Source organism: Chlorocebus sabaeus, chromosome 2 (assembly GCF_047675955.1).
Source record: "Chlorocebus sabaeus isolate Y175 chromosome 2, mChlSab1.0.hap1, whole genome shotgun sequence".
NCBI lineage: Eukaryota > Metazoa > Chordata > Mammalia > Primates > Cercopithecidae > Chlorocebus > Chlorocebus sabaeus.
Genome location: NC_132905.1, coordinates 51,927,602 through 51,955,571, shown reverse-complemented (window position 1 = coordinate 51,955,571; position 27,970 = coordinate 51,927,602). Strand labels below are relative to the sequence as shown.

The window sequence follows — 27,970 nt, the reverse complement described above, 5'->3', positions numbered from 1 at the left end:
GGTGAAACCCCGTCTCTACTAAAAAATACAAAGGACTAGCTGGGCGAGGTGGTGGGTGCCTGTAGTCCCAGCAACTCGGGAGGCTGAGGCAGGAGAATGGCGTAAACCTGGGAGGCGGAGCTTGCAGTGAGCTGAGATCCGGCCACTGCACTCCAGCCTGGGCGACACAGCAAGACTCCGTCTCAAAAAAAAAAAAAAAGTCTCTCTGAATACAGCTAACATTATAAAATTCTTTTTTATTTATTATATTATTATTATTATCATCATCGAGACATAATCTCACTCTGTTGCCCAGGCTTGAGTGCAGTGATATGATCACGGCTCACGCAGCCTCAATCTCCAGGGCTCAAGAGATCCTCCTGCCTCAGCCCCTTGAGTAGCTGGAACTACAGGTGCACACCACCACACCCAACTAATTTTTTTTTTATCTTTTATTTTTTTGTAGAGATGATGTCTCACTATGTTGCCCAGCCTGTTCTTGAACTATTGGCCTCAAACAATTCTCCCAATTTGGTCTCCCAAAGTGCCGGGATTACAGGTGTGAACCACTGCACCTGGTCTATAAAATTCTTAGCTGACAAAGACATTAGTTATTTGGGCTTGCTTTCCAGATGCTTCCAAATGTACAGGTCAGTAACTGGGAGCAAGAACTTATAAGAATGATGCCCAGAAAAGAGGCCTGAGGGAGTCTGGAGAAGCAGGAGGTCCATGGAGCCCTAAAGAGAAACCTAGTCCATCTCTAATTTTGCCCAAAGCTGCCCTCCTTTGACCCTAAGATTTCTCCTGGGCTATAACCACAAAGAGATAGGACAATTCTGTGCATTTTCAAGTTGTGCGGGTAGTAAGCAGCATCCCTGAAGTCTCTAAGAATGGAAGGCAGTGAACAAGCTGGTTCTTGGGGGAATTCAGCTCCACCCTAATGAGGGGGCTGACTGGCAGCATGTGGTGATCCGGACAGGCTCCCGTGGGGATCAACTGACAGTGGAGGGATTTCCACTTCGATTTCATAGTCACAGGGCAGTGACTGAGTCCTGATGGTTCAGCACCCTCTTCACATGAGTAACTGCTAAAAGGAGTATGGCCAGTGACTAATTGGAAAATTTCGTTATTAGATTTCCTAATCCCAAGTGAGCCACTCAGTAACCATATCTTCAGGGACACTTATGCCTGACCTCTCTTAGGACACATGATTATTTTTAGCGGTCCGACTTTCTTATATTGAGAAATTCAGTTTAATATCAGTGTACCAGCTGGGTGCCAGTACAGGCTGACGCCTGTAATCCAAGCACTTTGGGAGGCCGAGGCAGGCGGATCACGAGGTCAAGAGATCAATACTATCCTGGTCAACATGGCGAAACCCCGTCTCTACTAAAAATACAAAAATTAGCTGGGCGTGGTGGCGCATGCCTGTAGTCCCAGCTACTTGGGAGGCCAAGGCAGGAGAATCGCTTGAACCCGGGAGGCAGAGGGTGCAGTGAGTCGAGATCGTGCCACTGCACCCCAGCCTGGAGACAGAGCAAGACTCCGTCTAAATAGAAAAAAATATGTATGTATCAATGTACCCTTGTTTTTAATGTCTCTTTTCCTTGCTGCAATTTCCACACTATTTCCTGGCTTGGAATAAACCTGTATTTGTTGTAATTGAGCTGATTGGCCATGGCTGAGAGGTTGCGGGTATTGTTTCCCCACTCTAAATAAGGCCTTCATTGCATTTTATAAAACAGACTTTTTAAGGGGAATGTCTCACTAAAATTGCCTTGATGGCTTGTTGCTGTGCTACCGGCTCAGCTGGATGTGAGAAAGCACCACTGTGACTTTTTCCTCTGCTTCATATTAGTGTCAGCTGAGAATAATTTTTTATCCTATTCACTTCCTGTGAAAAGGGATGATTTGGCCTTAGCATAAGACAATTTTAAGAAACCTAATTGGAAGCAAAATTGCTCTCTTATTGCAAGAGAGTTTTCACATATCCAAATGCCAATGGTGACAGCTTTGCAGTATTTCTCTGCTTTTAATAATATAATTTTAGAGGAAAAATAGTAAGAGACATTGCAATGCAATGCAAATACCACCTGCCATTGCTTTTCCCACCACTGGTATCTTATATTCCTTATTCATGTGATGCCAGCAAGCGAGACATGGAAACTCGAGGAAAAGGGAGAGGATCCTGCCATGTATCTGTTTTGTTTTGGTTTGGTTTTTCATTCTTATGTGCTAATGATTGTAGTAAAGATCTGAAGTTTATGGTAGTCATCAATGTGATATTTTAATAGAGAAATCACATGAGCCTTAGATACATACATAACTAATTTTGCTTGTAAACTCATTGAGACATGGGTCACATCTCTGATTAGTTCAGTCAAGATCTCAGCAATGAATGAATGAAGCCAGACCAAGAAACTGGTTTCTTGAGTAAAATTGTATATTTCAAAGAACTGTTCTGGTGCCATGGAGACAGAGCCGTAGAAAAATTCCTATGGTTTGCTGAACCAGGGACCTTGATAATAATGGGGAAAATAAATTCCTGGAAATGATCTCTAACCAAAGACTGACCCTAACATCCGTATAGTTTGAAATGTCACCTACTTGATATTCTGCTCCTTGCTGCCTATGTGCACAAACACGCAGCTAAAGCAAACCTGATGAATAACAGAGGACAGGGACCGGGTATGTACTTATTTTTATTTGGGTTCTATACCTTGAATGGCAGCTCGATTCCATAGTAGAAGCGCCATTGGATACATCTTCTCTTTTTCAAGAATGTTAGCCTTTTCTAAAAAAAGGAGACATTCCGTTAGGAAGGCTTAAAATGCCTCTGTAGTAAAGTCATATATGCATATGTATGATTGGGGGATTGCAGAGAATTTTAACTTATCTTACTAGATTCCAAAATGAATGCTGAATTCATTTGAGCCACTTCATATCCCATTTCTGCAAGTAGTGCATACTGAACAAGAGAAGAATCTATATCACCATCCTTATAGGCAAAGTAAGCTGTCAGGAATTTTTCAGCCCAGTGGCCTAGTTCACAGACACCTTTATAAAGCTGTATATGGGAAGAGAAATCAAGGAGACTAGTTAGCCAGTATGCTTCACCCCAGGCAAATGAGAAATGAAATCAGTCTTCAGCTCCTACGGGCTGGTCAGGGAAGGATTTTAGGTCTATATTTTGCAAATTATTTAGGGTAAAGAGTTAATACCTTTTATAGGCACAAAGATCAGAAGTGTTTGGGTTTGTTTGTTTTGTTTTTGTCTTCAGGGAAACTTCCTCAGCTTTATTTTAAATTTGTATAATAAACTTTCCTGACTTGGAGGCTATGTGGAAGAATAAGAATGTATCGCTAGTGTGTGTGTATGTGTGTGTGTGTGTGTGTGTGTGTGTTAAAGGGACTTTCTGAGCACTGCGGCTCTGCAAGGGCAAGTTATAAGGCCACAGCTGATGTGAAAAGGAGAGAATGAACAGAAGACAGTGCCAGAGGGTGTAGGTGACATAACTGTGAGGAAGGTGTGCAGAGCCCTAGGGGGACAAATGTCAACTTAGCTGAATAGCCCTTATGTAACCAAAAGAGGTTAGCCATACATAATTCATTAGGAAGTTGGCAAAGGAGCAAATCTAAAGATAGATCATTAGCTGGCAGTTTTTGAAATGAGCTTCAGAGGGGCCAGATTGCAACATAGAGTATTTATGCTGGTGCAGCAGACGTGTTTAATAAATCAATGAAGGACATTAAGGTCCTAAAAGCATTCTTTTGGAAAGCGCATCACTGGCTCAGACTGAGAGAATTCACTTTCTCAATTGTCATCCAAATCATCAAAAACCAAAGGATGCTGCTTTCTGGGAAGAAGTGGGCTACATTTTCTAGGCTAAATCTAGCCTTTCGTTTCCCAAGTAGCAACTCCCTATCCCACTAGAAGTGCCAAATTGCCCTGGTGATTTGATTGAATGCTGAAACAGAGCTCCTTAACTGCATATTGAGGTGAGCTCTGAACTTGATGAAAAGCCAAATGTCAGAGAGAGGAGAGATCTTTTCTCTGTCTCCCCCACCCCGAGTTACATCACTGCTTTTCCCCTCTGACAAATGTCAGTATTCACATTGTCAACTGGAAGAAAAGAGGTAATATTTATAAAATCAAAGACACCAACAATTTAAGAACAGTATCACCTCCTCTGTGTCATATATGACAAGTGCTTTAAAAACAGCCTCATATTGCATTTACCTCCACAGCAGTTCTGCATGATCTTACTACTCCTGTTCCTGTTGCATACATCTCGGCCAGATAGTAAATGGCAAGGGGCTGCCCACTCTGAGATGCCAAGTAAAAATATTTGAAGGCAAGTTTATAATCCTTCCATATTCCAGAGCCAGCTGAAAATTAAAATCATTTTAAGCCATCCCTTATTGACTTTACTTTTTATATTATAATCACTGGATATAATAGTCATTGTGATGCCTGCTATGTAAATACGATGGGAAAAGCAACCAAAAGTCAAGCTACTCTAAATCCACTATTTGTGAAGGTGGGGGTGAACACTGAGTTTGATTCTAAGTAAGAATATGGAAATTTATATTCTTGAGCCATTCTGAAAAAAAAATCGCAAAAGAAGGACTACTTAGTTTTGTGAAAGTATCTCCCCACTATGGCATAACTAAAGTTAATGCAAAGGAAACCAAGTGATGGTCTCTGAGGACCCGAAGCCCCACCATGATGCATCTCGCCATCTTTGTCATCGTTCCTTATCAGGGCACCCATATAGCTTCTCCCAGCCACAACTGTGGCGTATGCAGCCGGTAAATCCCAGCTCCAAGAAGCCGAACTCTCACCAAACTCCTGCTTAGAGCAGGAATAGGCATTTGAAGCTAGATCAGAGAAACAGCAGACTCCCAGCAGCCAAAATTCTTGTCCTGGCTCTCTCATTAGTTCTTTTGTGAGTTGGGCACTTTATTTGCAAAGGTGAAGGCTTTCCTTAGATGGTCTTTAAGTTATCTTCCAGCTCTAACACTGGAGCCTTTAGAAGCAGTGCCATGTAGCGATGAAGAGCAAAAGCTCTGGAGGCAAATAGCTTGAGTTTGAATTCCAGCTCCACAACTGTGTGATCCTGGGCAAGATGTCCAACCACAACATTGGCTTAGTTTGTTCATCTGTCCACTGTGGGATACCCCGTAGATGTGTTGAGAGGGTCAAATGAGTTAAAACATACAAAGACTTAATATACATTAGCCATGACTATTTTTCTTATTCTAGAAACTTGGGAAATCTGGTAGATCCCGAGCCAAGAACTTGGAATGAACTAAAAGAACAAGGCCATCTTAGGCAACCTAAACCCCCCAAGATAGTACAAAACAGGTGCTCCTGCTGGGCCACTGTGGAAAATGCCAGTGACCCCTTGACTGGATGTGACCTCCTTGATGATGCAGTCTGCTGCTGCCCTGGCTCTGCCTCTGACATGAAGGACTTGGTAGGGATAATCAGGTGTGTTCAGATGTCCTGCTGTTTATCTTGGCCACTTCCTCTCTCACTCCCCATAGAGATTATTACAAACTTTCATGGCTTTCTGAGACCTCCTAGCCAACCACTCTACTTTGGCTCACAGAAGTCAACTTTGTACCTACGAGATCATTGAAGAAAACTTCACATCGTCTTTCCTCACTCGCCTCTCTCCCCATCCCATTCCCCCGTACTTAGATTCGCATCATCCTTTCCACCCTCCCTCCAGTCTTTGAGGCTGAGCAATCCTGCCTATCTATCAAGGTTAAAGAGGCTTCCACTGCTCTGCACCCAATCAGGTGCTAATACCACCAACGTTTTTCAGAGTCTCTTTCCATCAGTTACAATTATGCTCAGGTCTCTTGCCATCTTAAAAGTAACACCCTCTGGGTCCTTAGTCCCCCTGATGCTGAGTTCCTTCTCTCTCTTTCCCTTTAAGGGCATGCTGCTTGTAAGAATACTTTTATTTCTCAACTTCCTGATCTCAAATTCATGCCATTGTCATCCGGCTTCCACCCCAAGCAGTCCAATGACCTCACCCACATTCTCTGTATTGCCAAGTCTTATAGATATCTCATTCTTTCTTGTTTTTTTTTTTTTCTCTCTCTTTTTTTTTGAGATGGAGTCTTGCTCTGTTGCCCATATTGGAGTGTAGTGGTGTGATCTTGGCTCACTGCAACCTCCACCTCTTGGGTTCAAGTGATTCTTCTGCCTCAGCCTCCCGAGTAGCTGGGACTACAGGCGCCCCTCACCACACCAGGCTAATTTTTGTATTTTTAGTAGAGACGGGGTTTCACCATATTGGCCAGGCTGGTCTCAAACTCCTGACCTCGTGATCCGCCCACGTCGGCCTCCCGAAGTGCTAGCATTACAGGCGTGAGCCACCATGCCTGGCCTCTTGTTTTTTAAACCAGGTTTCTCACTGCGTTTCACAGGGGTGCTCATTCATTTACTCTTCCTTGAAAGTTCTTCCCTTGGCTCCATTAAGATATATATATATATATATTTTTTCCCCTATTCCGATATATATATATATATATATATATATATTATTTCCCTATTCCACTGAACTTGCCTTTCCATTCTTCTCAGTGATGTACTTCCCCTGCCTACCCTTCAATACAGAATGGAGGATCACTAGTTATCTACCATGGTCCACTGCTCTTTCCTCTCACCCTCTTGCTCCTTTCCTTTTGCAGCCTCAACTACTGTTAACTAACAGCTGTGTGCTGATGCCTCTCGAACCTTCTCTGTAAGTTTGACCTTTCTTGTGAGTTTCATACTTGCTTCTGGGGATGTGCATGGGATATCGCTAGCACCTCCAACTTAATCTTGTCAAAGGTGAGTTTCCTGACTCTGCACCTCCTTGTCCCCTCTCCCAACTGGTGTACTTTTCTTTAGTCTTTTTCAAATTCTTATTTAATTTGTTGCCTAAATGTTCCGTCTAAACCACTCACACCAACCGTTTGATGTTTGTTATAAAAAGAGCAGACTTAATAGTGCATATGTCATTCTAAATAAAGCAGCCATATTTATGGCACTTACAGTAGTACATGAAGCCTAACTGGAACTGTGCATCGGGCCACCCTTTCTCCGCAGCTTTCTGAAAGTATTTAAGTGCTTCGGCATAATTCTGCAGATAATTACACTCTATTACTCAAAGGCACAAGTAAAACTCCATGGAAACAATTGCCTTCCACTTTTTAAAAAGACTATAGACAGTGCCCTATGTGATTTAGGCTAATTAAAATAGTATCAGAAACATTATATATTTTATTTCATTATTATATTAGACTCTATTAGGAACTAATGTCTCATTTTCATCATAATTATGTCTTTTTCTACCTTGACAGTACATTTTGTTAGATATTGGGGGAAGGTCACCTAAAAGACTAAGAAGATAAATTTCTCCATCAATAAAGTCCTCAGAGGAGAGATGATTTCTAAGGTTACTTAGAATCTATGATTCTAAGATATAATTAGAATTACTATTCTTGTCACAAGCTTGTTCTTCAGTGTCTCTTTGGCAGATATTTCACTGGATTATTTTATTCTCTATTATCTGATATAAGAGTTTGGCAAACCAGATAATAGAGGTGAATTCCTTTAAACTAATGAATGACCATGAATTTTACCCTATAAATTGCTACAAATGAAAAGATAATAAAATAATTCAACTTACCACGGGAACTCCTTTTCCATAAAAGTAAAGAAGACCAAGCCCATGAAGGCCAATTGCATTGCCCTAGAAGAGTTTTAAAAAGGCAAGTAAAGTCCCAGAAGAATTCATGATAAAGAAAATTACTGCAAAATTATTCAAAATATTTGACATGCACCCAGTAAGAGATTAATCAAGGCAGTTGACTGGTTATTCTGACCCACTGTGGTTTCTCCTTTTATACTTTCATAAACCCTTCTGGATAGAAAAGGGAAGAGGGAAACAAAAGTCAAATCTCTCCCCCATTCTTGTATTCAACACTTATTTAGGACTTGCTTTGTGTATGATTCCATAGTAGGCCCTGGGCAGAGGTAGGAGGTGAAAGGTAAAAGATGAAGAAGCTATAATCCCTGCCTTGGAGAATTCACACACTAGTGGGCTCTGAGCCATATCAAAGGGGAGGGGCAGGTCAGACCTCTTAAGAGTTCTGTCAAATGTGGTAAGTCCTAAAGTTGAAATAGATTGAGGCCGGGTGTGGTGGCTCATGCCTGTAATCCCAGCACTTTCGGAGGCTGAGGTGAGGGAATCACCTGAAGTCAGGAGTTTGAGACCAGCCTGGCCAACATGGCGAAATCCCGTTTCCACTAAAAATGTAAAAATTAGCCGGTCGTGGTGGCAGACACCTGTAATCCCAGCTACTCGGGAAGCTGAGGCAGGAGAATCGCTTGAACCTATGGGGCGGAGGTTGCAGTGAGCCGAGATTGCGCCACTTCACTCCAGCCTGGGCGAAAGAGCAAGACTCTGCCTGGAAAAAAAAAAAAAAAAGAAAGAAAAAAAGAAGTAGATTGAGAGTGTTGCAGACACCTAGAAGAGGGACACTCTAGTGCCTGATTGAGACTAGGAACTGAAGAAGATCGAATTGTCAGGAGTGGGGGTGGTGACATTTGAGCTAGGTCTTAAAGGATGTGCAGGAGTTTTCCAGAAGGGAGAAGTCTATCCAGACACTTGTTACCTACTCAGGTCCAAGGAGGTTGACATAAGTGGCCAAATCACATTTTAGAGACTCTGTGGATTTCAGTCCAGCCACTACAGATAGTAAAGCATTGTTGGTATATTTCTTTATTCAAATTTATTGCTTATAACATCCCTGATGTTTCCTTTTCCACTTGATGCTAAATTAATTACAATTTATTTTCCAATTAATATTCTGAATAAGGAAGGGAGTGTTTCGCACATTTAGTATTCAGCACATGTTCAAATATATAGATATTTAGCATATAAATTTTGGATGAAGAGTGAACTTTGAAAGTGACTTTCTCAAGGAGAAAACTCTTTCCATCTCCTATCATGCATTTCACCCTCTAGTGACTACAGTAAGAAACCATGATTGACCACCTGACTTTCTTTTTTTTTTTTTTTTGAGACAGAGTCTCACTCTGTTGCCCAGGCTGGAGTGCAGTGAGGTAATCTCGGCTCACTGCAACCTGTGCCTTGCAGGTTCAAACTATTCTCCTGCCTCAGCCTCCTGAGTAACTGGGATTACAGGTGCGCGCCATCACACCCAGCTAATTTTTTGTATTTTTAATAGAGACGGGGTTTCATCATGTTGGCCAGGTGGGTCTCAAACTCTTAGCCTCAAATGATCTGCCCATCTTGGCCTCCCAAAGTGTTGGGATTACAAGTGTGAGCCACCGCGCCCTGCCGACCAACTGATTTTCATTCAGCAGATCTGTAGGTATGTTTTACAGGTTTCAAGTATTTCTGCAGGAACTTGTGTTCTAATAGAAAGCTCTCCAAATTTCTTCTTACCACCTATATTTAGTTATTGTAGATGCAGCCGGAGTAACCCTCAGTAACACAGGAATAGCACATAAATAGAGAAGGCATATTTCAAAAACGGTTTCAAGACTCCAAATTTTGAGCCTATCGTATGAGAGGATCTGCTATTGTAAGAGTTCTTAAGGACAGTACATCCGTATTTAAAACAGATGGTATAATTCTGCTCTCTTGTTCCCTCTTCTCTCCTGGTCACATCTCTTGTGGTTCTGGGAGTCTTGGGTTGCTCTGCTCTGGAAGTAGTACGGCTGAGTGTGATGAATGTGGCAAAGTCTAGTGAGTCTGTCTTCTTCTAATTAGCCTCGTTTAGATGTCATCTTGAATTGTAGTTCCTATAATCCCCATGCATCATGGGAGAGAACTGGTGGGAGGTAATTGAATCCTGGGGGCGGTTACCCCCGTGCTGCTGTTCTTGTGATAGTGAGTTCTCATGCAATCTGATGGCTTTATAAGGGGCTTTTCCCTCTTTTGCTTAGCACTTCTCCTTGCTGCTGCCATGTGAAGAAGTACGTAGTTGCTTTCCCTTCTGCCATGATTGTATGTTTTCTGAGGCCTCCCCAGCAATGCTGAAATGTAAGCCAATTAAACCTCTTTCCTTTATAAATTACCCAGTCTCAGGTATGTCTTTATTAGCAATGTGAGAACGGACTAATACAGACGGGAAGGAAACAGAAATGAAAGGAGGGAAGGAAGAAGGGAGAGAGAAAGGAGAAAGGTTAAAATAGCAGGGACAAATTACTTTCTTCTCTAAGGGAGTCCCTGGGACCCCAGGGGCTCAGTGAATTACCCATCACTGTTTAAGGCCCAGCGTACCTATTTAGAACTTGTCAGGTGAGGAGTGGCCAGTTCAGATACCTGCAGGAACCATGCCGTTGATATAAGAAATAAAATATGCCGAGTGGTGGAGACAGTGGTGCAGATGGAGACACATAGAGTCCCTGCCCTGCGTGAAGGCAGCAGCAGCTCTCAGCTCCTCTGCTCCAGCTGAAAATGGCAGTCCTGTTTCATTAGCGTTTGTCATTTTCTTTTCTTTTCTTTTCCTTTTTTTTTTTTTTTTTTAAAGACAGACTCTTGCTCTATCACCCATGCTGGAGTGCTGTGGAATGATCTCAACTCACTGCAACCTTTGCCTCCTGAGTTTAAGTGAGTTTCATGCCTCAGCCTCCCAAGTAGCTGGGATTACAGGCATTCGCCCCCATGCCCGGCTAATTCTGTACTTTCTGTAGACATAGGGTTTCACCATGTTGACCAGGCTGGTCTCGAACTCCTGACCTCAAGTGATCCACCAGCCTCAGCCTTCCAAAGTGCTGGGATTTAGAGGTGCCAGCCACCATGCCTGGCTAGCTTTTGCTATTTTCAAGAAAAGCTGGATGTTTAGATTTGGATGTCAAGTTTACTGATTTATTTATCTTATTTATTTATTTTTTGAGACAGAGTCTTGCTCTGTTGCCAGGCTGGAGTGCAGTGACAGGATCTCAGCTCACTGCAACCGCTGCCTCCCAGGTTTAAGTGATTCTCCTGCCTCAGCCTCCCGAGTAGCTGGGACTACAGGCACATGCCACCACACCCAGCTAATTTTTGTATTTTTAGTAGAGACAGGGTTTCACCATGTTGGCCAGGATGGTCTCAATCTCTTGATCTGGTGATCCGCCCACCTCGGCCTCCCAAAGTGTTGGGATTACAGGTGTGAGCCACCATGCCCGGCCAGTTTACTGATTTTTAAAACACTTTCTGGCCCAGATAAACCATATGTATAGCCAACCCCTCCAGTATACACCTGCTGTTTTAGGGTGTAATGCTGTTGCTTAGGTTAACTGACATGAAGTCAGGGAGCAAATAGGCCTTTCTTTGGCAAATATTTAATAAACCCCTGCTCTAGACCCCTTTATTTAATAACCCCTTGGCAGGACCTTTGCCCTCCTCTAGTTGAGGGCACATGGCTTTTGGACAGGAGGGGAGAAGCCACAGGTAGGAACCAGTTAAATCCCAGCAGCAGGAGTGAATGCAGGGTAAGTTCAGAAGAGGAAAGAGATCATGCGAGCCAGTAAGGGCAGGGGCAGATGGAGGGAGGACTGGGCTGTGCTCCGGGGGATAACTAGGACTTAGAATAAGAGACTCTGGGAAGAGGAGGCAGATGACAAAAGTATGGAGATGGGGATGGGCCTGATGTGTTCAGGGGCGCAAGAGAGAACTGGAGGAATGTGGTCCAACATGGGCACAATGTCACATTCAGTCACTGTGCTTGTTTCTAAGTAAATAAGACAAAAGAGGTTGTAAAATCTGTAGCTCTGTGTCATGGTATTGATATCATTTAAAAACAAATTTACAAAGCAGTTTTAAAAAAAGTAGTAAGAGTGAGAAATCTCATCAATTGTCCAGGCACTGATCAAGAAGTATGTGGCCATCTCTACCCAATGCCATTTAGAATAATTACCTTAATTGTAAGTTCAGATTTCCTTTGTAAAGGAAAGCAGCTCGGGTTCAGCGCACCAGAGACCCAGATCACTGCTGGTTGGTTCCACAACTCTGAATAGCTTGGAAGCTGAGTTAATTTACACTCCCATCTCCCTGGCATTATTCTTGTGGGCTGACAAATCAGTGTTATTTGCCAGATTATAAGAGATTTTCGTTGTTACTCCTTTTCAGTCTGCTTTTCCTTGTCATCCTAATCTAATGGTACTTCAGATAACTGCCTTGCTGAGCAACAATTTCATATAAATTACAAGGGAGAGAAGCCGAATACTAGTCTTCTCAGTAATTTACACCACAATAGCAGCAGCTCCGAGGTGCTAGTCACTTATAAATAGGCTCCTAGAGCAGTGTGTGGGTTTTTAAAAACTGGGAATGGTTGAAATGATTCCTGATTTGAGCACATCTTTACTGCCAGTGTTCCAGTATGCAACTGTAAGACAACAAAATGCTTCCTACTGTGCAGGGATAGAAAGTTTCCAAGGCCATTCGCCAAGAGCAGGCCGATGGGTGTTGGGATGAGGCCATCTTTTATGCATGAAAGGGATTCAGAGGAGTCTACCAAGTCTTATCTGACAGATACCAGCCTCACGGAGCCCAGGAACAAAGGCAGAGACTTCAATGCAGGAGGCATATTATACCATTTCACTCGTTCCTCATACAGCTAATTCATTCTGTCTGGAATGTGCTCTGAAGTTCACTCTACCTTACTGGCCTCACACTGCAAAAGATAATAGCGTGCTTACTATCTGTCAGGCACTGCTTTAAGTACTTCACAATATGAGGCACAGCCTCTTGAGCAGCTAGGACTACAGGTGTGTGCCAGCACGCTGGGCTAATTTTTGTACTTTTTGTAGAGATGGGGTTTCACCATGTTGCCCAGGCTGGTCTCAAACTCCTGAGCTCAAGCAATCTGCCTGTTTCAGCCTCCCAAAGTGTTGGGATTACAAGCGCGAGCCACTGTGCCTGGCAGGCAAATATTCTTGAATTCCCATTTTACAGATGGGGAAATTGAGGCACAGAGAGGTTAAGTAACTTGCTCATGTTCACACATCTAGTCAGTTTCAAGGCTGGCATTCAAGCTAAGGATTCTGTCTGTAGATCCCTATTCTCAGTCTTCTTGCCCTGGCCTCCTCCGTGACAAGCTCCCACCTCGGCCAGAGGGAGCTCTGGCCAACAGAGGGATTTTCCCTTCCTCTGTCCTCATCTCTTTTGTTTCCTGTTCCTGAGCTAGATGGCCTCATCTATTGCATAAGGGAGAGGGGAAAGCTGAACTTCTGTCTGGCTTCCTCCTGGCCTCTGCTAGGGCAGCACAAGCCACTGCCATTTTTCATTTTCCAAGAAGACAAGTCGTAGCTTCCCTTACTGCCATTGCATACTCCCATCACCAATATTATACTTCTCCAGGACACAAAACTCCTTACTGGCCCATTATCTGGGCTTGGGACTTTGAAGTCCATTCTTTGGCACCAGTCTGCATGTAATAAAAGCAGTTTGTGTGTATGTGTTTACAGCAGTGCATTAAGGACATACCTTACTGGCTGCCATGGAAAAGTACTTGAAGGCAGTAGCATTATTTTGCGGTGCGGCAGCATTCCCCTCTAAATACATCTAGGAAGAAAAATGAAAAGAGGATAGAAAAAAACAAAATAATTTGAGGGTAATACAAATATTTTAAAATGAAATAGTGGTAAGAGTGGTACAACACATTGAAAGTAGTAAATGCCACTGAATTGTATACTTTAGAGTGGTCAATTTTGTGTTATTTACATATTTACATTTTACCTCAATTTAAAACAACAAGAAAAAGTAGGAGTACCATTTATTACAGATTTCTGGAGTGACCCTGCCTGAGGGCAAAGAAATGGACCCTGTTTGTGTTTTCTCTCTCTCTTTTGTTTTGCATCTACATTTACTGTGTGTTGCACTTAGGAAGCAGGACATTTGTCCCTATGGTTACTAATGCAAATCGGCCGCAGGGAGCCAAGGGTGGCACATAGGGGAGTGAATAGTCTTTGAAGGAGAGAGAAGAGCATGCATTTCCAGAGGAACCCTCCACCAGGCTACTCTGCAGTCATAGGAGGCCTCCCATCAGAGGTGGCATAAGTATAGCTCTGGTCAGTCTGGAGCTGATTCACACTCCAGCAGTAGAGGAGAGAAGGGCCTGATTGGGCTCAGACCTGTACCCGTCTCCAGCACTCAACCAACCTGGATCTCCTCTTACATATTGGGGAGTGGGGTAGTCATAGGCTCATAGCTACGCTCAGAGGAGGAGACCTGGGCCAGGTGCACTTTTTTATTTTATTTTTTATTTTTGGAGATGGAGTCTTCCTCTGTTGCCTAGGCTGGAGAGCAGTGGCGTAATCTCGGCTCACTGCACCCTCTGCCTACCGGGTTCAAGCGATTCTCCTGCCTCAGCCTCCCAAGTAGCTGGGATTACAGGCAACCGCCACCACGCCCAGCTAATTTTTGTAGTTTTAGTAGAGTCGGGGTTTCACCATGTTGGCCAGGCTGGTCTTGAACTTCTGACCTCAAGCAATCCACCGGCCTCCACCTCCCAAAGTGCTGGGATTACAGGCGGGAGCCACCGCGCCTGGCCCAGGTGCACTTTTAAAGTTGCTTTTGGTGCCCCAGATAAAGGCTGCTGTTATATGGGGCTTCTTCCCAAACTGTCACCTCAAGAATACCACCCTCAGATTGCAGCCAAACGCCCCATTCAGCTGCTTCCGTCAGAGAGGCCTGCTGCGCTGTCCCTCTACAATGGGTTCAATGAGCTGATATCATTCATTTGTTAGGTTTTTATTTTTTAAATTTAAATTTTAATTATTTTGAGATGAGGATCTTGCCGTGTTGCCCAGGCTGGTCGCCTGTGCTCAAGTGATCTTCCCACCTCGACTTCCCAAGTAGCTGGGACAACAGGCACACGCTGCTAATTTCTTAGGTTTTTAATAAATGAAAACTATGAATCAAGATGAAGCATGTACCTTTCCTATAAATGCCATGGCATTTGCACTCCCGGCCTTTGCTGCCTTTAAGAAGTAGTGTAATGCTTTCTGGAGAGAAAAGGAACAGTGTTATTGCTAGTCACAAAATAAATCCTTCAAGATAGCTTTTTGAGCCACACTTTATTTAATTCAACAGGCATTCGAAAAATATCTATGGTTCTTGCCACTGAGCTTAAAAAAAATCTGTGAAATGCCCATTTTGTTCAAGGCACTATTCCGAGCAAGTGCTTTTTCAACCATAACCTGAGAAGTGGGAGAGTGTCTCCATCTCTTATCTCTTCCTTTCATATCATTTTATAACATGAGGACTTGCTTCTTACATTTGGAAAGCCACGACGGGAATGTAGCTTTGTAGGGAGAGATGAATCCCAGCTGTGAAGCTAAATAGTCCATTATTTTGAAAAGCAGGCTTCTCTGTTGACACTGTGTACTTAATAAGAGGTTTTACTATGGTTGCAGAATTGGATACACAGTATCCTAGTGTTTATAGGCATAGTAAGACCAGACACACTTGCCCAGCTGCTGAGATCAGGTCTTTATGCAGAAGTGAGCTTTAAGACAATTCCTTCTGACTCAAATTGAAGGACGCCAGTAAAGCCTCTGATTTTTGTCAGGTCATTACATTAAATGAAGCACTCTGTCTAGAACACGTAAGGGCTGACCTTGTCCCTTGCTGCCACACTCCCTAGGCCTCATCTTGACCTTCTGGAAAGCCCCTCCTCGGAAACCATATAGAGCAATGAAAGAAATCAGCCTCAAGAATGTGATATGAAACCGCTCTTTTTGTTTGTTTGTTTGTTTGTTTTTGAGACAGAGTCTCACTCTGTCGCCCAGGCTGGAGTGCAGTGGCATGATCTTGGCTCACTGCAGCCTCCATCTTCTGGGTTCAGGTGATTCTCCTGCCTCAGCCTCCCGAGTGGGATTACAGGCAACCCCCACAATGCCCAGCTGTGAAGCCATTCTTTAAAGTGTCTTGTTAGGATACGACCCTTCTGCTCTTTAAAAAGTCTTGATCAGGCTGATGTGCAAAGATGTTCCTAAGAGAAGAGAATGTTTAAGGAAGAACTGCTGGTAGTTATTTGACATGGAAGTTTGCTGTAGGAATGTTGCTAACTTCTTTGTGGACATAAGTACAAATGCTGCCACTGCTGAACCTCATGGCATCATGCATCCATTCATCCATCCAGCTCTCCCAATCTTCACTTACCCTTTCAAACACTTGATTGAAGCCTGCTATATATAGGATAGTATGTTACGTATTATAGGTGATTCATAGATAAACAGAAACATGATTCCTACATTTGCTCCCTAACAATGTTCCTGAGAAAGAGAATACATATAAATAGCAGTAAGATAGTAGGTAATAGGTAGTATAAAATAAACTCCATAAGGAATTAGAAGGAGATAGAATAAAAGACATTGTATCCAGTTCTCCAATAAGTGTTTTGCAAACTTTTTCTTACCTAATCTTCACAATAGCACCATCAGGAGGGTGTTATTAATATCTGATCTTATTACCAACATGTCAGAGTTGTGCAGTTAGTACTGGAGATCAATAAGCAGCTTGCCACTCTGTCTCCACGGTATACAGAGGAGGGCTACAGTGATCGAGGCCTCATGAAAGATGGTAACAAGTCACCAGTACAGAGGCTAGGGAAAGAACCTGAGCAAAGGAATGGGGATGGGAGTGGCCAAGTTGTGTTCAGAAAATAGTAACTACTTCAGCGTGGCTGAAATACAACATCCGAAAGCCAAGACTTACAAAAATACGATGGGATCATTACTATAAACAGCCTTGAATACCAGGCTAAGGATTTTATAATTTTTTTTTAATTAAAAAAATTTTTTTGAGACAGTCTTGCTGTGTCACCCAGGCTGGAGTGTAGTGGTGTGATCTCGGCTCACTGCAACCTCCACCTCCTGGGTTCAAGTGATTCTCCTGCGACCACCACAACCGGCTCATTTATGTATTTTTAGTAGAGATGGAGTTTTGCCATGTTTGCCAGGCTGATCTTGAACTCTTGACCTCAGGTGATCCTCCTGTTTTGGCCTCCCAAAGTGCTGGGATTACAGGTGTGAGCCACCACACGCGGCTGTAAGGATTTTATTTTATTTTAAAATAAAAAATCAAAATAGAAGCCACTGAAGATCTATAAATGTTAGGGAATCCTGAAGATACAATGCCTGGAATCATCTAAGTGTCAGCTGGAGAGAAGAAAGTTATAGCAGTGAACAAGTTACTAAATGAGAGAACACTAATATCAAAAATGAAAGTGTATCTCATGAATCTCTCTACTGAGCTGTGACCAAAATATGTCCCCAGGTAACTGTGTAAATTACACAAATTACATTATCTCCTGGGCTTGGTTTCCTTATTCAGATTCTCCTCCTCTGTGCTCTCAGGGCACTTCATCCTGTCCGTATTGTGGCATTCATCCATTGATTTCATTATCTACTTATTTTGTCTCCTCCAATGTTGAATCTTCTGTACTTAGCATAGTGTGGGCTATGTGTTAGGTATCAGGAAATGTTTCAGAAATGAATAAATGAATGAATGTCTATCCATCTCTAAAACAAGGCAGCTGGACTTTAATCTTTATGGGCTTTTCTTGCTCTAGTATTATGATTCTGTAAAATCATTTTCAAAGTCCAGTTTAGTAATTTGGTTCTCAAATATCTTGTAATAGAGACTTTTGAAAAAAGTTTCATTCTGGGAAATCAGTGAAATTTTAAAAGAAAGTAACTTGTTCTCCAGAAGCAAATATAAATCCTGGCGTTTTCCCCACCCTTAAATATAATGATTTGATAAAGACCTAAAGGAATTGAGACTCTGTCTCACACACTGCTCCACTGTCATGGCTTACTTAGCATTTCATTCCTTTTTTTTTTCATTTTTAAATTTACATGTCCCTAATACTATTGCTTCAATTATATAAATCTTTATTAAACACCACATGAAACTACCACCAAGAAAGCTACCTTGATGGATACACATGAGCAAACCTGAGTTCTTGTTCTTGAAGAGTTAAGATCAAGTATCCATCCATCGATCCATCCATCCATCCATCCATCCATCGATCCATCCATCCATCCATCCATCTGTCCATCCATCCATCCTTCCTTCCTTCCTTCAAATATTAACTGAGCACCCATCATCATATTTCACAGATTCTAAGATGTACATCTCCTCCCACCTCATTTCAATCAGGACATTTCTTACTATCAATGGCATATTATAATATATATTGGTATTTTTTTTTATTCCTCAGAACATAAAATATTTGTGTGTCTTACAATTGCTGGTGTCTTAGTATGAAATATAGTAAGCCCCCGATATTATGTTAAGTAAATAAAGTTTTATTATTTGAACCCATATCTCTCTTTTAAAAAAATGATCATGATTTTTCATCAGCTATAAGCAAATCTGTAGTTTAATCGGTTTGTAACATTTCCCCTAGAATGAAATGCCAAGAAAATGTATTGTTCTAAAAATCTTTATGAATACTTTTTTTTTTCTTTCTTTCTTGAGATGGAGTCTTGCTCTTTCACCAGGCTGGAGTACAGTGGCGTGATCTCAGCTCACTGTAACCTCCGTCTCCTAGGTTCAAGCAATTCTCCTGCCTCAGCTTCCTGAGTAGCTGGGACTACAGGCGTGCGCCACTATGCCCAGCTAATTTTTGTATTTTTAGAAGAGACAGGGTTTCACCATGTTGGCCAAGATGGTTTCAATCTCTTGACCTTGTGATCCGCCCACCTCAGCTTCCCAAAGTGCTGGGATTATAGGCATGAGCCACCGTGCCTGGCCTGAATACTTCTTTCATCTCTGGCTCTGTAGATCATCCTGAGAAGAGATGGTATTAGCTCTTTTTAAAAATTTTTTAATGGGTAGCAGGATAGACAAAGCAGTTGCCCTTACAAATTTGATATTATTCCTCTGCTAGGTTTAATTTAATTACGCTTTATCCATTTTAATAATATTCACCCAAACATCCCGCTTTCCTAATCCAATTTACTCTGAGCCTGCATATATTTAGAAATGCAAATAAAATTAAAATCTATGTGTAGAAATTTCAAGATAATGTAATCAAGAATTGCATATACAGTATTTTTCAATAATTAAGAATTTGGTCAGGGGGAGGGTAAAAACGTTTTCTGTGATGACAACTCATGAGAGAGATTAGTTCAACCAAACAATGAGGAAGGAAAAGAAAGGCCAGCTAGTTATTTCCAGGTATTTTGAAATTTAATTTTCTGAGCAGTGGACTGGAGCATCATATTTAAGAAGAGTCTTATACTAATAATTCTCTTTGGTGGACTGAAATATTAGCATACTGGCTCAAGTGGTGGTCTTCAGGCTGAGGACTGTAGTTAAGAATAAGGTATTGTATATTTCAAAATAACTAGAAGAGAGGATTTTGAATAGAACATGACAAAGAAATGACAAGTGTTTGTGGTGATGGATTTGCAGATTACCCTGGTTTGATAATTACATAATGTGTACGTCACATTTGCATACATATGTATATATTACATAATGAATATATTAAGTAATGATCAAAACATCACTGTATCCCATAAATATGTACAATTATTATGAGTCAATTAAAAAAGAAAATAAAATAAAAAGAAAAGAAAACAATATCCTCTCTGAGGAGGTGAGACTTGGAAAGATGAGAAGTGAGGCATGAAAAGAGCTGCAGTAATAGCCTTTTGGAAACTGGATTTATCTTTGTATCTTCCCTCTCCCTTATGCATCTCCCCTGCCTTCCAAGTTGATTCTGGCACAGCTACACTATCGTATGTTACAAGAATGACCCCAGTACTTTGCAGCTCTGCTCATTGAGAGAAGAAGCCCATTTCCCTACTTCTCCAAGCTTGCTGGCCTTGTGATTTGCTTTGGCCAAAAGAATGTGGCAGAAGTGATTTGTCAGTTCTGAGCTCAGGCCTCAAGAGACTTCTGCTCTGGTGTTCTTAGAACCTTTGACTGCCAAGTGGAAAGCTTGGGCCAGTTGGCTGGAGCATGAGACCACATGGAGAGGGACCCCAGTCATTCTAGCAGTCACAGAGGAAGCCATCATAAACCAGCCAGCTCTAGCTAATGTTCCAGAGAACTGCAGATGCATGAGCAAGCCCAGCGAAGATTAGCTGAGCCTGGCCCAGATCGGAATTGCTCAGCTGAGGCTAACCAAAATTGCTGACCTGTCAAAATCATGAATTAAATAAATGGTTATTATTGAAAACCACCTAAGTTTGGGACTGTTTAAAATGCAGACAAAGATAACTGATAGATAAGTCAATTTGTCATAAGGTTTGATATTTCAACTGGAGTCCTCCATTCAAGTTCAGGTTCATTAGGCTGAGAGAAGAAAAAAGGACCAGCCTGTGCTTACCCCCAGAGAGTACCTGAACCACAAGGATGGTTCTGGAATTAAACTCATCTTCTTGAGATATCTGGAAGCAGAAGGCCCAACCCACTATCAGAAAGGGCTGAAGGAAACTGAGAGATCATGTCATTTCTTCTTCTTGCTTTATAAATAAGGGAACAGATTTTAGAGGCTGTTTTTTGTTTTGGCCTGGGTCAAATGAAGTTTAATGGAAAGAGCTCAGGTTTTGATTTCTGAAGGCCTGAGTTCAAATTCTGCTTCTTAAACAATCTTACTTCCCAGTTGTGAGCCTTGAAGCAATTTATTTTATGTCTCCAGCCTCTGCTTCTTATTTGTAAAACAGATGTAATAAAACCTTGTGAATGAGCCCACAGGAGATCCTGGCTGGGCTCCTGGGTGACACTCAGCTGCCTGGCTGCTACACAACAGCTCTAGGATCCTGCCCTGGGATTGCACTTCATCCTCACCTGGAGGCAGCTGTAGCTGCCATCTGGTGACCACAGTGGCTGGAGCTGACTGAAGTACCAACTTTGTGGGATTTTATTGCACTGTACAAAGATTGGTTTGTCTTCCCTACAGCTGAAGCTAGGGTGCCCTCAAGTCCAAATTTCATGTTTATGGAAAATGAGGAAGCCTTCCTAGTTACACATTCTACAATTAACATGAGAAACTCATTGCAGGCTGAAATCTGACAGAGTAATATTATGAATCCAGATATTCCCATCTAAGAAGCTAAAACTTTGGTTATGATTAAGATGAAAGAAAAATCTATAGATCTTCAACTGAGCTGTCTTGGGGTGAATATGCTTATTTAAATTCCTACCTATTTTATCACATTTTATGAAATGACTTCAACATTTACCTGATGTTTACTGGACTTCATATAAAATACAAATTATAGTACCAAAGACACATTCATAAAATAACACAAAATGAAATGCAAAGTAATAACAGATCACTTTTTTAGGTAATAGCCTTATAAAGTAGTTGTTTCTATCACTTAGCCATTGGGACTATGTTGAAATAGGTTATGTGTTCCTTTGAGACAAGGAGTATGTGGCTCCTATAAATGAAAAGAGCAGCAAAATCATCTTTAAAAAAAAAAATCCAGTTACTTCCCAGGTCTGTGGTGATGTAGGGCCTTGACACGACTATCAGAATCTAAGCAAGAACTCATCCCATGACCCTGGCATCTTACAGAGGAGGATCCTGTGTAGGTCAAGTTCATTTGTTCATTTGCTTTTTTCTTCACTATAAATTTGAATGATTAACTTTTTTTCTTTTTCTCTTTTTTTTTTTGTTTTTTGTTTTGTTTTGTTTTTTTATGGAGTCTTGCCCTGTCGCCCAGGCTGGAGTGCAGTGGCATGATCTGGGCTCACTGCAACCTCTGTCTCCTGGGTGCAAGTGATTCTCCTGCCTCAGCCTCTCAAGTAGCTGGGATTACAGGCATGTGCCACCACACCTGGCTAATTTTTTGTAATTTTAGTAGAGACAGGTTTCACCATGTTTGCCAGGATGGACTCAATTCTCCTGACCTCAGCCTCCCAAAGTGCTGGGATTACAGGCATGAGTCACTGTGCCTGGCCAGTTAATTAACCTTTTAACCTCACTGGGATAAGGTAAGGTTAAGCAAAATGATTGAAAGGAGCTTTGCAAATGTATAAGGATGTTTAATATATTTTTAATTATATTAAAGGCAGTCTGTCTTCTGATTTAGCCAAATGGGGATGAAGTTGCTTCTCAGGCTCCTTAGTGGTGATCCCCAGGTGGACTCTGCGGCTGGCCTTGGGTTCAGGCTGGCAGGTGTGGATATTCTCTCCTAATCCCGGCCCAAAGTGTGTGTGAGTGGGCAGAGACTAGGTTCTGCTGGAACATGGATACTCCCCTGCCTCGATTGCTCCTCAGAAGTCCCTTCCCCTTTGTTCTTGAAGGCAGGTGGGCAAGTGCTCCCTCTGGAGAACTTAGTTCTTCCTAAGAAGCTGGGAAGCATAGTTGACCAAGAAAGCATCAGTGGGCTTTCTGAGCAACTCTTCCACCTCTCCCTCTGTCCGCTTTCACTTCCCTGCCAGCCTCCCTCACTATTACCTTCCCCACCCCATGTAACTGGATCTTGAGATTGACTTACGTGGTAATCCTGATCCAGACCTTTCCTCCCAATTAGATGTAATTGTCCAAGATACACCTAGGAACGATGAGTTTGGAAATGATTTTAGCAGCAGTATTACTTTAAATAAATAAAACATTTATGTGGTGATTCTACTGTAGTATGTTGATTGTTGGACACGTTTGAAATGTCCTGAAAAATTCAGGGAAACATTCCAGACTATATCATTTATTGGGTAATTGGTTGCTGCTGGACATATGGCTTCCTTAGTGGCTGGAAGCCGGCCTGCCGGGGTACAGAATCACCCAGGCACGTAAACCTAGGGGCTTTAGCTCTTGACCCTCAAAGATTGTGCAAATACTGTCCCATTCCCAAAGACAGAACCTTTCTGGATTGTCGTAGTTTATTCATATTAAAACCAACATTGGGGTCGGGCGCAGTGGTTCACACCTGTAATCCCAACACTCTGGGAGGCCGAGGTGGGCAGATCACGAGGTCAGGAGATCTAGACCATCCTGGCTAACACAGTGAAACCCCGTCTCTACTAAAAATACAAAAAATTAGCCAGGCACGGTGGTGGGCGCCTGTAGTCCCAGCTACCTGGGAGGCTGAGGCAGGAGAATGGCGTAAACCCGGGAGGCAGAGCTTGCAGTGAGTGGAGATCGCGCCACTGCACTGCAGACTGGGCGACAGAGCGAGACTCCGTCTCAAAAAAAAAAAAAAAAAATTAATTTTTAAGGAATAAATGCAAAAACATTGCTATTATTATGGCAACTAGTTCTCCAGTGGGCTACAGGAACTGCAAGTAGCAGGGAACAAAACAGGAGTAGGGCGAGAGGAGGGCATGTCTCTCCCCTTTCCTGTTTAGGATAGGGTGTTGTTCATCCCTCCAGGACTCAGAAAGAATTAAGGCCCTTGTAATTTTCATGTTCTAAAAACTCAGTCTCATCTGTATACATTACTTGTATCTGAACATCTCCTCTTTCTGCCAAAAATTTATAGTATTGGTATATGTCCCAATCCAAAATCTCACTGTTAGAACTCAGATTTTCAGGTCTTTCTGTTAGTCTCACTTTTTCCACTGGAACACCTTCACTTTTTTCAAATGTGTCAGCAACTGTGAATAAAAACAAGCCAGAGAATAGCTAGAAAACAGAGGCTGCAAGAGATAACAGTCAATTTAGAGAAAACACCGTTAGCTTATTATCTTAAATTGTGCAGAAATCTGTTCAACTAATAGAGACAGAAGATCCATGAAAAATAGAAATTTGCAGATTTTGGGCCAGGCACGGTTGCTCGTGTCTGTAATCCCAGCCCTTTGGGAGGCAGAGGCGGGCAGATCACTTGAGGTTAGGAGTTTGAGACCAGCCTGGCCAACATGGTGAAACTCTGTCTCTACTAAAAATACAAAAATTAGCCAGGTGTGGTGGTGCACGCCTGTAATGCCAGATACCTGGGAAGCTGAGGCATGAGAATTGCTTGAACCCAGGAGGCGGAGGCTGCAGTGAGCCGAGATCGAGCCACTGTGCTCCAACATGGATAACAGAGGGATACGCTGTCTCAAAAAAAAAAAAAAAAAAAAAAAAAAGTGCAGATTTGTGTTTATTGGGTTCTCTAGTTCTTCTTTGCAACCTATGCAAGTATTGTATCAACTTATATCAGACTCTACAGAAGATCTTGACCAAAAAGACTCACAGAAAGGGGATATTTTAGGAGCAGACAACTCACTCTATCCATATTTTTTTTTCTGGGACTAAGACTATAATACAGGTATAATCACTGCTCTTTAATTACTTCCTATGGATAGTCTGAAAATAAATATAAATATGCTTGAATACACCTAACAAAGTGTGCAGTTTGAAATATATATAGTAATTCAAATTTCACTAAGCACATGAAATGATCTTGTTGTATATAGCATCTTAAATTCAAAACTATTTTTTTCCTCCTTCTTTCTTTTCTCAGATCCTCATAGTGCCAAAGATGTGTGTTTAGATGTTATTCTGATTACATTTAGACTAATGGTTGCTTGAATTGTTCTCATATGTGGTGATAGATACCTCCAATGTATGTACCTTACATTCATTCCTTTAGGAATTTTTGGCAGTCATTCCATATTCTAAATGTTATATTTATGGTAACTGCTTAATATTTATTGGTGTTACATTCAAATCCTCAGCAAAGGAAAGAACATCACAAAAGTAAGTAAAACAGAATTGTTTGGGGATACATATTAACGAAAATAAAAACTGAGTATAATCTTTTAAAATTATTTGGAAAGGAGCTATTAAGGAAACAGAAACTCTGTATTATATTAAAAGAATTGTATTGGCCGGGCGCGGTGGCTCAAGCCTGTAATCCCAGCACTTTGGGAGGCCGAGACGGGCGGATCACGAGGTCAGGAGATCGAGACCATCCTGGCTAACATGGTGAAACCCCGTCTCTACTAAAAATACAAAAAACTAGCCGGGCGAGGTGGCAGGCGCCTGTGGTCCCAGCTACTCGGGAGGCTGAGGCAGGAGAATGGCGTGAACCTGGGAGGCGGAGCTTGCAGTGAGCTGAGATCCGGCCACTGCACTCCAGCCTGGGCGACAGAGCGAGACTCCGTCTCAAAAAAAAAAAAAAAAAAAAAAAAAAAAAAAAAGAATTGTATTACAACGTGTTAAGAACATACACTTTTGATATTTTCATAAGTTTATATCAATTGAACTGTTATTGATTCATTTTTCTAATTCCTTGGCAGCTGTTTATTTTTAAATAAGTTATGTGGATTACTTACTATGATCTGCCACTTTCTTGTAATAACTTAGGGCAACTTCACAATTCTGTAGAACATTGATTCCTGACAAATATCTGTACCCCTAAAACACCAACAGATGCATCTTAATATTCAAGACAATGCTGTATTTATGGCATACAAATTTGGTCCCGAGAATATTCTGTTTACAAACCAAAATCATCTGGGACATGATGCTTCCTCCAGCACTTCCAAAGGTGTAATATATCAGTGCCTAAAGTAAAAACAAACAAACAAAAAACCCCCCAAACCAGGTTGGCCATTTAAATTTGAAACTCAAACCAACGATTCCTTTTTTATTCCTAGTCCCACAATGACCCATTGAGCTACTCCGAAATAAATTTCAAATTTCACTCTCCTTTGTAAAGATGGCTGCTGTTTATTAGGGGTTTACTAATCTCTGGAGTCTGTGATAAGGGCATTGTATAAGATATTTCATTTAATCATCATAATTTCCCTATGAAGCAGATATTATCTATCTTCAATGAAGAAGTTGACTTATGAGGCTTTAAGAAACTTATAGCATAAGAACACTACATTTCTTTGACTATTAAGCTGGTGCTCTCAACTACTACACTAGAGTGAACCCCTTTAATTAATGAGTAGATTTTATTCAATGTCCGTTTTGAAGAAATCAATTTTGTTCCAGAATAAAACAGAATGACCTTTACCTTAGCTTGATCATATTCCATTCCTATTCCATAAGAAGACAAAAATCCTAATGCCTAAAGCACAAAAGAAAAAACACAATTTAATCAATTTATCTCATATTTATTCTTATCTATATGGATAAGGGATATCTTAAATGTGTGCTTCATAATTTGCATTAATTTCTTTTTTTTTTTTTTTGAGACGGAGTCTCTCTCTGTCGCCCAGGCTGAAGTGCAGTGGCATGATCTCGGCTCACTGCAATCTCCGCCTCCAAGGTTCAAGTGATTCTCCTGCCTCAGCCTCCCGAGTAGCTGGGACTACAAGTGCCCACCACCACGCCTGGCTATACACACACACACACACACACACACACACATATATAAATATATAGTATTTTTAGTAGAGACAGAGTTTCACCACGTTGGCCAGCATGGTCTTGATCTCCTGACCTTGTGATCTGCCCGCCTTGGCCTCCCAAAGTGCTGCGATTACAGGTGTGAACTATGGCGCCTGGCCTCTTTCTTTGTTTTTTTTTTTTTTTTTTTTTTTTGAGATGAAGTTTCGCTCTTATTGCCCAGGCTGGAGCGCAATGGCGTGCTCTCAGCCCACTGCAACCTCCACTACTTCCTGGGTTCAAGTGATTTTCCTGCCTCAGCTGCCCAAGTAGCTGGGATTACAGGTGCCCACCACCATGCTGGCTAATTTTTGTGTTTTTAGTAGAGATGGGGTTTCACCATGTTGGCCAGGCTGGTCTCAATTGACCAGATGGAGTTTCACCTGAGGCCAGGCTGACCTCAAGTGATCCACCTGCCTCGGCCTCCCAAAGTGCTGGGATTACAGGCGTGAGCCACCATGCCCAGCCGTTGTTAATTTATTTCTTATACCATAACAAAGCACCCTTTTACATTTTTTTTTAAGGCTGCAGGAATTTGGGAATGCTCACAATAGTGGGAGGTTTGTGTGATATATGTAAATATAGGCTAATTCTTACTGTACTTTAGTATAAATTATAGTAATAAAACCAAGGGCCCTTTTATACTTTATTGGAAATGAAATATTTTTCCTTCAATCTTTAAAACATTTAGATTTGGATACTTTTCTTCATATTATTTTTACTGTGATGGATGTAAAATATTCAAACAATAACAAATACACTGAGTAAAAAATGAAAGGCTGAGCACAGAGCAAGATGATGGAATAGGAAGCCTCAGACTGCAGTCCCTTATAGGGACAGCGATTTAATTATATATGATCAAAAAAGCCTTTTTGAGAACTCCAGAAACCAGTTAAGAAGTCATAGGACAGCAGGCAAGCTCAAAGTCAAGAATAGTCCATGAAACAGGTAAGAAAAGCCATTTAATTTCATCAATGATCCCTCCTCCCTCAAGCCAGCACAGCTTGGTGCTCTCAGGAGAAAAAGCCCAACTGACAGTTTCTACCTTGGGAGGGAAAGAGAAGAAAGGAACATATGACTTTTCAGGAGGTTGTTCCAGTGACTGGTTTTTTCCTCACCTAACTCACAGTGCTGACAGAACCAGTGTATTTTCCATCCCTAGGGGCTACTGAGAACAAAAGAGCTCAATGGCTTACTGCAGTGCCAGAGAACCTGCAGTACCACAGACAGACATCAGAAGGAGTAAGAGATTATAAACTCCTGGAAACAAACAAACAAACAAAGTGGCAAACCACTCTAATTGGGAAATTACATGCACAAGCCCAGAGAAGATGCATCCCCAGAAAAGGTTTGAGAAGCCTTCAGAATTTTTAACTGTGCTGATTGGTGAAGGCCTTTCACATATGAAGCTAGTCTATAAAGACTAGGAGAGATAGCTGTTTTTTCAAGTGCACAAATCATAGCAAAATAATAATAATAATAACAACAACAAGAAGGCACACAAGGAAACAGGAAAAGATGGTCCTATGGAAGGAACAAAATCTCCTGAAATCAAGCTTAAAGAAACACCAAACAATGAATTACCTAACAAATACTTCAGAATAATCATCTTGAAGAAGCTCAATGAACCATAAGAGAATACAGAAAATAAAATCTGGAAAATGATGCATGAACGCAATGAGAAT

At 41.7% G+C, this 27,970-nt stretch overlaps 1 protein-coding gene across 3 annotated transcripts in view; it reads right to left on the bottom strand.

Moving 5' to 3' along the window:
• SEL1L2 (SEL1L2 adaptor subunit of SYVN1 ubiquitin ligase) overlaps positions 1 to 27,970 on the bottom strand; it is a 147,441-nt gene that overhangs the window by 13,708 nt on the left and 105,763 nt on the right. Inside the window, exons 6-17 of one of the 3 annotated variants that reach the window (XM_007960470.3) lie at positions 25,912 to 25,965; positions 25,395 to 25,454; positions 25,223 to 25,304; positions 23,406 to 23,560; positions 22,465 to 22,521; positions 14,935 to 15,003; positions 13,484 to 13,561; positions 7,670 to 7,732; positions 7,033 to 7,120; positions 4,219 to 4,367; positions 2,881 to 3,046; positions 2,699 to 2,773 (exon numbers count right to left, since the gene is read on the bottom strand). In XM_007960470.3, coding sequence (XP_007958661.3) covers positions 2,699 to 2,773; positions 2,881 to 3,046; positions 4,219 to 4,367; positions 7,033 to 7,120; positions 7,670 to 7,732; positions 13,484 to 13,561; positions 14,935 to 15,003; positions 22,465 to 22,521; positions 23,406 to 23,560; positions 25,223 to 25,304; positions 25,395 to 25,454; positions 25,912 to 25,965 — 1,096 coding nt within the window. The remainder of the gene's footprint in view (positions 1 to 2,698; positions 2,774 to 2,880; positions 3,047 to 4,218; positions 4,368 to 7,032; positions 7,121 to 7,669; positions 7,733 to 13,483; positions 13,562 to 14,934; positions 15,004 to 22,464; positions 22,522 to 23,405; positions 23,561 to 25,222; positions 25,305 to 25,394; positions 25,455 to 25,911; positions 25,966 to 27,970) is intronic. The other 2 variants (XM_037985366.2, XM_037985367.2) reach the window with 2 other exon arrangements.